The 10,006-nt window shown below is 60.7% G+C and overlaps 2 protein-coding genes across 2 annotated transcripts; both read right to left on the reverse strand.

The window, feature by feature from the left end:
* Positions 1-233: 233 nt before the first annotated feature.
* On the reverse strand, positions 234-4,176 carry LOC141949110 (uncharacterized). The gene is made up of 8 exons (XM_074882344.1): positions 3,588-4,176; positions 3,391-3,510; positions 2,876-3,001; positions 2,441-2,554; positions 1,743-1,843; positions 892-964; positions 606-677; positions 234-425 (listed from the first exon to the last, which is right to left on the reverse strand). Exons 1-8 carry the CDS (start codon positions 4,174-4,176, stop codon positions 370-372), a joined length of 1,251 nt encoding a protein of 416 aa, XP_074738445.1. The 3' UTR covers positions 234-369.
* Positions 4,177-4,374: 198 nt separating this feature from the next.
* On the reverse strand, positions 4,375-9,113 carry SNX12 (sorting nexin 12). The gene is made up of 4 exons (XM_074882629.1): positions 8,910-9,113; positions 6,999-7,094; positions 6,657-6,781; positions 4,375-6,153 (listed from the first exon to the last, which is right to left on the reverse strand). Exons 1-4 carry the CDS (start codon positions 9,072-9,074, stop codon positions 6,051-6,053), a joined length of 489 nt encoding a protein of 162 aa, XP_074738730.1. The 5' UTR covers positions 9,075-9,113; the 3' UTR covers positions 4,375-6,050.
* Positions 9,114-10,006: the final 893 nt, after the last annotated feature.

Here is a 10,006-nt window from a genome sequence, read left to right on the forward strand (position 1 = left end):
CACATATCCAAGCATCCCACCCAGAAGCACCAGGTGTGCCCAGAAAGGCTTCCCCAGAGCCATGCTCTGCCTCCATCCACCATCACCCACCTTCTTCGCACAGCAGAGCTCAAGTCTCTGGCTGAGCAGAATGAGACACAGCTGGACACAGACCTGCCCTTTCTGCCCAGCCCTTTGGACAACACCGGGCAACAGTGGGCACTGGCCCTACCCCAGCAGACAGCAAGCATCACTGGGAAAAGATACCTTTATTTTAAGTGCAAGGAGTTAAAAAATTCATTCATACAAGAGCTCCACAAGTATCACTGGTCCAGCAGCTCAGGTGGCCAGACAAGTGGCTGTTGTGAGTCTGTCCCCACGTACTGGCTGTCAGCCTCTCCCTGAGTTACCGCTCTCCTCCACTGCTGCATCTTCCAGACAGATTCCTGGGGAGTAACAGCAGCATCAAAACACTGCTGCTCCCGGCACTGAGCAATTCGTCCACAGGGAAGGCCACAAGCTGTGTCCCTTCCACCCAGCAGCCCCCAGTTACGCTGGCAAGGGATCACCGGAGCAGCCCTGCAGCCTGCCCAGGGGCCAGGGCTCACCCCAGCAAGGGAACATACCTGCTGCTCTGAGCTGATGCTGCAAGGAGGAGATCATCTGGCGATAGACTTCACACAGGGCAGTCTTGTCAGCTGCGGGCAGGAGGCAAGTAGGTGTGTGCTCAGCCTGTCCTGAACACCTCACACCCAGACGCCCTGCGGTGGCAGCTGGGATCCTGCTCTACCCTCAACAAGAAGCCAACCCCATCACCACGGAGCTGCAGGCCTGGGCTCCAGGTACAAGTGCAGGGGGGGTCATCTGGATTGTGGGTGTCCCACAGCCCCCACAACAGCCAGCCCCACGTACCAAGCTCACTCTTCACTCGCTCCAGCTCGTTCTTTACGTGCTTCAGCTCCTGGGACAGCTGATCACCTGCAGACTGGCAAGGATGGGGTGTAAGTGTGATGCAGGGGGTGGTCACCCCCAGGCAGTGACCCGCAGCCCAGCCCCAGCACAGCCCTTCCTGTGGAGGAGCATTTCTGCAGGGAGCACACACACACCAGCGGTTCTTGGGCTTGGGGAGCCCTGCTCACCCCCCTCAGCACATCAGAACAGGGCCCCATTTTGACATTCACCCTTGCTTCAGGAGCCTGGTGCTGCTGCAGTGCAGCCCAACTGACACCCCAAGCCCAGCATCCATGGGACCACTGCCAGAGCACATTCATCGCAGCAGCGGTGCCACTGTTTGCTCGTCAGCGAGCAACTGCCAGCGCCTGTGGGTCACTGTAGCCCTTTGGCTGGCTACAGCCACATAGCAAAGAGCCCTAAAACTGCTGGTAAATGCACAAACATATTTTGCAGGTAGGAGACTTCACTGCTGTGGGCTCTGCTCACCCCATCCTGGGGACATGGCCAACATGTCAGGAGGTATAAAAGCACCACCACAAACCATGGGGGATGTGCATCTTTCAAAAGACCCTTAAAAAAAAAAAATTAACTGGACAGAAGCCTGCAGTCCCCTGAGCACCAGAGAGGTGGTAAAGCCATGCAGCAAATGCACAAGGTCTTGTGTAAACCCCAGGAAAGGCTAAAACAGATCAGGTGCCAACCCAGGAATTGGCAACCCTGTGTCCCATCAACCTCCCACCTCTGGCAGAGTTGGTCCAAGCCACCAGACGAATGGTGCTCCGTGGTACCAGGACACAGCTGGCTCTTACCTGCTCAGCAGGGACTGCATCCCCACACCCTGGAGTCGGGCCAGGGGCCAACTCGCTGGAAAAAGAGGACTCCAAACACACCCACGTCTGGTCAGCCTTACCTGTGAAGAGAAGCGTCGCCACTAGAAACATACCTGCAATCCCCAGCCCCTCTTCAATCAGGCCAGAGCTGCTCCAGACCAGGGGCAGAACCTGTCCATGGGAGCCAGAGCTCTTCCAGCCCCTCCAGCCCAATGGCTGCTGCTGGCCTGGCCTGTAGGGGTGCTGCTGGGAGAAGGTGCTCCTGCATGGCCTAGCTCCCAGTAGCTCTGGACTCCTGCTCCAAGTCTGCTCACAGGGCCCAGGACCGCAGGCTGCCCAGCTGCAGTTCTTGGGGAAGGCAGTGCACCCTGCCTGCAGAGCAGGCTGGAGCACTCTCAGGTTCAACGCAAGGACCCTGCTGGGGAACAGCACTGCCCAACAACTGCCCTAGGCAGCTGCCCATGTTTCCCCATGCTCACCCTGACACAAAGTGAGAATCCACCAGTGCCCAGCGCAGAAATGCTGACTCTCCTCACCGTGGCACACTCCCAGGATGCTCGGTTTTCAACAGGCCTTTGGCAGTCAGGAGCCAGGAAAGCTCCAGAGGGGCTCCTCTCTGCAGGGTGGCAAGTCCAGCTCCTCACCCCTGCATGGGACCACACCTCCATACTGCTCACCTGCTCCCAAGACAGTCCCTGCTGCAAGCAGCTGTTCTTTGCTCTTATCGTTTTCCTTCAGCTCTAGGGTCCTACTGCACATCAGCTCCTGTGTAGACAATCCTGAAGTGGGGTCTAGGAAATGAAAGCGATGAGCACACAACCCCTGCTCAGAGAGTGCCCTGACAGCAACATGTGCTGACCAGGGCCACTCCCTGCCCTACAGATTAACTAGAGCACCATATTTGTTCAGGCTTTTTGCTGGGTGCCTCTCCAGGGAAGGGACTTGGCTTAGCCTTGCTGCTCCAAGTTTCACTTCCCCTCCTCTGAGGCCGAGCACACGCTGCGCCCTCCTGTCCTTTCCCCAGGATCAGCCTTGACTCTGCAGCCTTGACCTGAATGTTCTCTTCCCACAACACTGGAGCCTCCGGGGCTTCTGCCCATGTTCACCCTTACCGAGGCAAAAGCGCTTGAGGGAAGCCACTTTTCCCAGCGGCCACAGTCGGGAGCGAGAAGCCACGGTAGGAATTGCTGTAGAGAGCCTCTGGGAAGGCTGTTTGCGACCTCCAACCTTGACAGCACCTATAGTGGACAAACATTAGGCACAGGCTGCCACTCCAAAGCAGCTACACTGCACCTCTCCTAGGACAGCCCAGGGCTCAGCCAGGCTGCCCATCTCAGGCCCACAGGCACCAGCCCCCGCTCTGACCCCACAAGACCAGGGGGTGAGGAGGGCTCCAAGCCAACAGGCTGCTAGGCCACATATAGTGCTACCACAGATAGTGCTAATTAACACAGCACTTGGGGCATGAGTGCATTTCCCAGGCTCCTACCTGCATCACTTCCAGGGACTCCCCACTCCCCACGCTCTGTCCCTGTCCCAGGCCTTCCCCCTTCTCCCTTCTAGCCGCAGCACCAGTCCCCCCAAGCTCCCCCACTTTGCGTGAGGCAATCGGCAGGTGCTGAATTACTTTCCATCTCTGTGTCCCGGGGGGTGGGTTTGGGAACGGCGAAAGGCTGTACCAGCTGCAAAGCCCCGCTGGGATGCTGAGGCCTGGACTTGGCAGCCGGCAGCAGCTTCAGCTTGGTACCTGGGGAAGAGAGAGGGTTTTGCAGCCCCGAGGAAGCGGTCGCTGTGCTGGTGGCTCCCTCCAGCCCCCCGGCTCACCTGCGGGCTGGGGGAGCCTCGTTGCCGGGGCACGGAGCCCCCTGACGGTCTTGGGGAGCTCCGGACCCAGAGAGGCCCGCGCCCGGGAGAGAGCAAGCCTGCCGCCGCCGCGGCCCGGGGACCGGGCGGGGGTGCGGGAGCGGCCCGCGGGGCCCGGCCCGCCGCAGGGAGGCTGCCCGGCCCCGCGCCACGCTGCTTTACGGGACGGGGCCTGCGGGCGGGCGAGGCGGGAGCCGGGCCGCGCTGCGCCGGGGCAGCCGCCGCCAGCGGGCCGCGGGAGGCGCCGGGGCTCCCCGCGGGCCGGGCCCGGAGTGGCGGCAGCGGCCTCGCCATCACCCGTGCTCGGGCGGGCGGCCGGTGTGGTGCTGTCCGGGGCCCCCTCGTCGAAGGGCGGCAAGGCGTGCAGCGGCGTGGAGGTGACGGGCCTGGTGTCGCCGAAGAGCAGGCGGGTGGCGATGGCGCGGCACTCCTCCTCGAAAAAGCTGAGGTAGAGCGGGGAGAGCGGCGAGCGCGGGCCGCCTACGCACCGCAGCAGGTCGGGGCAGCGCGGCGAACCGGAGCTCGACGGCGACTGCTCCAACCGCCACATCGCGCCTGGCCGCCGCCCGCTCCCGCCTCAGCGCCCCCTGGCGCCGGCGCGGCCCACCCGCTCCCCTCCCGCCGCCGCGCAGCGCCCCCTGCCGCGGGAGACGCGCGCCCCCACCCGCCCCGCCGCTGCCCCCTGCCGGGGCTGCCCCCGCCGGCCCCTGCCCCCCCTCCCCGGTACCCCCCAGGACGAGGCAGAGACTTGGCTTCACAGTGGTTTAATGCGAACGGAACCGGGACGTTACACTGGACGGGTTGGAGACAGCTGGGTGGATGGCAGCCCCGCAGCAGGACAGGCAGGAGGAGGGGCCGCCCCAAGCAGGGGCCGGCAGGGCAGGGGGACGGGGGCACAGCCACCTCCACCGGCACCAGCCTCCGCGCTGCCCCACAGCCCTTCCCGGGCCGAGCTGGCCCCCCGGAGCAGTTCCCTCCTGGTTTCAGCGACTTCTCCTCCCCGAGAGCCACCTCTCACCCAGCAGCACCAGTTCCTCACCAGAAAACCCAGGAGACGTTAGGGAGGCCTTGGGGGACGTGCTTGGCAGGCAGGAATGGGAGGGCAGTCACTGCAGGCCTGTGCTCTAAGAAAGGCTCAACTGTGCCACCACAAAGTGACCAAGCGCTTATAAACCAGCCAGCCTTGACCTGAGGAGTCCCCGAGCTGAGGCCCAACCTCACTCATCACAGCTGTGGCAGCTGGAGGAGCCTCCAAAGGACAGTTCTGCTGCAGCCTCATGGTCCCCCTCAAGCTCTGAACGCTTCCCTGACTAGTCTGTGTCCTCGCATCCACACAAGTAACTGTCTAGCTCACTGCGGAGTGGGAAAACACACAAAAAGCCGTTGTTACTTTCGCTTTGTAAGCAAGTGTCTAACCCAGGACTGACCATTTTCTGCCACCCCTTTCTAGAGAGGTGGCCTCACCACCGGGCTCCTCCTGTGGCAGCCATCACTGTGGCAGCCACCATGGCCACACCCTACAACAGCCCCCAGCAGCCCTCTCCTGCTCCTCCTCAGCCAGACCCGCCTCCTCCCCTCCGCAGCTGCGGCCTGGGATAAAGTCACCATGGCTCCACTGAGCAGCCCGCTGCTGGAAACACCACCACCCCAGCCCATGGCAGAGCAAGCTGTGGCAGTTTTTAAACCCTGGGCCAAGGTATCACAGCACACACTGCTACAGCCCAGGCTATCCCAGCTTCCACGCGCCAAACTGCCCACGCAGAGCATCATGAGAGCACACGGCGTGGAAACCCCTCAAGCTGCCAGCAGCACGTTAGAAAGGAGAGGGATTAACACGAATACACCAAACAGGTCTGTTACGCAGGAGGCTGAGAGCAGGGTTAGAGGAGGTCTTGGGTCTCAGCATTTCCAGACAGTGAAGAATGGGGGTTTCATGCAGGGTGAATGGGGTGGACAAGAGACCAACACACCCAGGCACCTACTCACTGTTTTGGATAAGCCTTACTAAAACTCTAATACCTGATGCGATCACTGACCAACATGACAACTGCTATTCTTCAGAGTCTCCTGCAGAGATGCTTGGGGCTGCACAGACAGGGGAGTGAAGGTCATCTCATACCTTCCTGTACAGGGAAAGAGGCAGCTCCTACAACTTAACGCCATAAGCAAGTTCCTGCTCCACACCTATTCACATCCGCCCCTAGGTGCGGGACAACACACTCACTTGCATAAATCTTCATACCTTTAGGCCAAGATCACAGCCCAGTAGAACAAGCTGCTGCCCGTTACAAAAGAGGAAAATACTGAACAAACTGGGAGGTTCAAGAGAGGAAAACTGGTTCAGAGAAGACAGATTTAGTGTAAAAATAAATGTCATTTTTGCAGGAGGGAGGGTGGAATGGAGGAAGGCAGTGCCAGGTGCTCCTACTGGCGCACTTTCCCTGGGACGTAATTCCTATCAATAGTCTCCTCTTGCAGGAACATATGTAAGCAGCGCTCGTTCTGTGCCAGTGGGTGTCCAGCAATTCTGGAAGAAAATCAGATGTGGAGGTTAGTGCAGCTGTCACCAAGACCCCCACGCCTCTGCGCTCTGTAGACTAAGACAGATCTCCCCGCTAACAGGCAGCCAGCTCCAAGCACACCCGCACCGGGCTCAGGCCAAGGTCACCGGGCTCAGATCGGTGTGCAACAGGGCCAGCCAGAGGTGCTTGGGCACAGAGTGTTCCCTCCCACACCATGCCCTGCAGCAGGGCATGAGCACCCTGAACCAACGCTACCCTGCCAGTGGGTCTCTGCAGCACAACTATTCTGCTGGTGTTTGCTTCACTCTCAGAAGAGAGCACCGAACGCAACGCACACTCGAGGCAGGATTTGCTTCAGAACCGTGTTTCACTGTCCGGCTGCAGGCAGCATCCTTTAGCACGGCACCTGCGTGCAGCAGATTGACTCCTTCCTGATCAACCCACAGCCCTCTTCTACCAGCGGCAGCCAGAAAGGCAGCACACAACAAACCCAGGACATCAAGCTTACTTGTTAATAAACTGTTCTAGTCCCTGTCTCCGCTCCTCAATGAAGGACTCCTCAAAGATGCCTTCGTCTCCTCGGAAGGGAAGCTGTCGTTTCAAAGCTTTTCCAGGCAGCGGTGGCACTACAATCTGAAAGCACAGAGTCACCCTGTCAGCAGAACGGCCACCTGCAGGCAGGTATCCTTTGCCATCTAACACTCACCTCCAGTCCTGTTATGTGCATAGAGATCAAGCCCCAACAGCTGCCCACCACCACAGCCTCTCTTCTGGGCAGCTCAATATTATCATTGCAACTGTTCCCATATGTCCTGGTTTCAGGAACAGGCAGGTCTGAGCCAGGCCTCACCTTACTGTCTCGTTCCAGCTCATTCTTCAGCCATTCAAAGTCACTGTATCGTCTCCTCACACACGACTCCTTCAATTTGAAGATTGGGAGGTTGGTCTGTAACGAAGAGAAGTAGTTAATTTGCAGGTTGCTTTGGAAGCCAGGTAGTATTTCAACATGTCATTGAAACCTGAAGCTGCGTTTAAAAAACCAAGTCCCCTGAGAAGGAGGCATCACAAGAACACCCAGCTTCCTTATTCAGGACAAAACATAAGCACTGAAGCCCTTCAGAATCAAGGAAGCACTTGCCAGGCTACTCAGAGCCAGCCATTCCCTCCCCCTCAACTGACTATTTCAGGAACACACCCCCTCCCAGGGGCACGCGCTGGAACCAGGGCTCACAATACAGATAAGGCTGATTTTTTTCCCCAGAGTTCACTCCATTTTGAGGTGATCTACAAGAGAGAGAGCTTCACAGCAGCCTGCTAAGGAAAAGAACCTCCAACCTGACACTGGCATATCTCTGGAAGAACTAAGGGAGGAAATCTTGTCCCAGCAACTGCTCAAGGCCAGACTTTGTGCTGCAATCTTCCCTCAGAACAGATCGCCTACCCGAACAGGCGAGCAGCTTTTTCATATCTGGTTTGTGTCACTGGAAGAATGTGCAGCAATTCCCCACCCTTCTCCCCTGCCCCTAGAGTCTAAAGACTGACAGCTACAGTAACTTCACCTTTACCCTATCAACACAGCCTGAAACCTTCAAGGAACTGAGGTAGCAAAACCTTCTGACAGGCAGCACCCAGATGAACATAGTTATTGTTGCAACATCTTTATATCTTCATGAGGTCTGTGAAATAAAACGAGCTGCTTTCAAAGCATCTCTGCAAGAGCTAGTTTCAGTGGGACTAAGAGGTTCTTATTGCCACCTGCCAGGCACCCTTTGGCAGGGTGCTGGAAACCAAGCGTTAGAACATAAAAAAAGCAAACACCCAATTCTTCTGAAAGGCAGTGGAGACTTAGCAGTTAAATCACACTATGAACAGAAGTCCACACCAGCACTGTAACATATGCTAAAGGTAGCTTGTTTCAGAGGAAGCTCAATTTTATTTCCTTCAGCTATCAGATGCAGAGCTGTGAAGAGATCCCCAGTTTGGCTCGGTTAAGACCTAGTGAAGAGAACCCTGCAAGAAGTGCTCAGCCTGCTACACACACTCCTGGATCACGGGCTCTTTGTAAAGTGATCAAGCTGACTCAGAAGGGCAACTAGACTGCACTGTGATCAGGTCCCAAGACGTTGATAGCTAGCTTTCCTCCCCTGCTCGAGATAACCAGCTGCATGCAGTCATGCCCTACTCAGCAACCACCCAATGGTGCCCAAGTGCCAGGTCTGGGGCTCTAGAGAGGGAACAGGAGCAAGAGCCTGCTGAGGCAGTACCCCCCTTGTCCTTGTGCATACCAGCCCTCGCTGGATGTCGAAGGGCTCCGGCAAACCCACCAGCTGCGAGCACTCTGACCTTGAGCCCTGGCCCACTCTGGTGGGCCGCAGGCAAGCTGCCAGCCCCAGCCCAGCACTGCCCGGCTTGCAGGGCCGGGGGCCACCTCTTCAGGCCACCGCCGCAGACAAGCACAGCCCCTGCGTGGCTCCCCTGAGCTCAGGCGGCAGGGGGCCGCCCTGGCCGGGGTCCCACACACCGCCGCTCCGTCTCCCGACCGCGCAGGCCGCGCTCGGCCAGCGCAGCGGGACCACCCCGGCCCGCCCCCGCCCTCCCCCGGCTACCCTGGCACCGCGCACCAAGCGCTGCCACCCCACCACGGGCCGTACACCCGCCCAGCCCAGCCCAGCCCGAGCCCATAGGGGGCTCCGCGGCCCACGACGGGCCCCGAGGCCTGCGCCCCCCTCCCCCGGGCCCTCAGGCCCCACGGGGACCGCACCCGCATCCGGAGCTCGTAGCTAGTGTATCTGGCGCGGCCCATGCCCACGGTCTGTGGGTTGAAGATGTCGATTTCGAGGAAGTTGCTAGGCGGCCCGTACGCGTCCGTCAGGTCCTGCGGCTTGGCGTTCAGGCGCCGGGTGTCCGCCACCGCCGCCTCCGACATGGTGGTGGTGCCGCCACCGCCCCTCCCGGCCCGGCCCGCCCCGCCCGCTGCCGCAGCCCGCCCCGCCCGCGCACGACGCGACGTTGCCCGCCTGAGGCCTGCATAACGTGGCGGGTATCCAGGGTTCGGGGCCACTCATCCGCCGCCCCGCTCGTGCACGTCAGCGCCTTCGCCCGGCTGCCGTCTGTATAAGCGGAGCGATTATTCAGGGCGCGGGGCATAACCACGGCACGGCCCCGGAACCTGCACGCCGGGGTCACTATCGACGCTGCCCCGCGCCGCCTGGGCCGTCCCAACCGGGCCTCCGCGGGCCGGTGCAAAACACGAGGCCGAGTCGGCCGCGCTGGACGCCTAGACTGGGAACCGGGACGCGGGGCCGAAAAATGTACATAAGGCCTGCGCCATACAGCGTCTTGGGCGGGGCTAGCCCCGGGTGCTGTATGGCGCGGGGAGCGCCGGGGCCCTGGAACCTGCTTGCCACGGTTCTGACGAACGGTCCGGGACGCGGGCCCGTCACGCCTTGCGCTGAGGCGTGTCCCGGAAACGGGCTCCCGTCCGTGACGGGACGGCGCGAAGGAGCAGCACCCCCGGGCCCACACGCCGTAGAGGACTCTAGCGCGCTCCTGCGGGCGGAGGAGCAGTTCCCTCTGCGAAGCTTCTGACGCGGCCCCACTCGCGCAGGGTCACCGGACCCGTGCACGGGGCGGGTTATGTAAGCGCGGCCGCCGCGGTGCCCGCTGGGAGCTGTAGTCGCGCGGACCCACCGTCTGCCACGCTCACCCAGCGGGGCCCTGCCCCGCCGCCCGCCCCCCCGCCGCGGGGGATGCTGGGTATTGTAGTCCGTCGGCCGGGCCGGTCCGCCCGCCGCCGCCCCGCCGGGACTACCGCTCCCGGCGCGCCCCGCGCGCGCAGGCGCAGGGCGCGGCACTGCT

This window comes from Strix uralensis, chromosome 13, assembly GCF_047716275.1.
Source record: "Strix uralensis isolate ZFMK-TIS-50842 chromosome 13, bStrUra1, whole genome shotgun sequence".
Lineage (NCBI taxonomy): Eukaryota > Metazoa > Chordata > Aves > Strigiformes > Strigidae > Strix > Strix uralensis.

Excerpts from the sequence above, each read along its gene's own strand:
- LOC141949110 (XM_074882344.1), bottom strand. The coding sequence starts at position 4,176 with ATGTGGCGGTTGGAGCAGTCGCCGTCGAGCTCCGGTTCGCCGCGCTGC. Across the intron at positions 2,555-2,875 it reads CCTCAAGCGCTTTTGCCTCG|ACCCCACTTCAGGATTGTCT; the intron begins GTAAGGGTGAAC and ends TTCATTTCCTAG. Across the intron at positions 1,844-2,440 it reads AGGGACTGTCTTGGGAGCAG|GTAAGGCTGACCAGACGTGG; the intron begins GTGAGCAGTATG and ends TTCTCTTCACAG.
- SNX12 (XM_074882629.1), bottom strand. The coding sequence starts at position 9,074 with ATGTCGGAGGCGGCGGTGGCGGACACCCGGCGCCTGAACGCCAAGCCG. Across the intron at positions 7,095-8,909 it reads GCTACGAGCTCCGGATGCGG|ACCAACCTCCCAATCTTCAA; the intron begins GTGCGGTCCCCG and ends TCTTCGTTACAG. Across the intron at positions 6,154-6,656 it reads CTAGAACAGTTTATTAACAA|AATTGCTGGACACCCACTGG; the intron begins GTAAGCTTGATG and ends ATTTTCTTCCAG.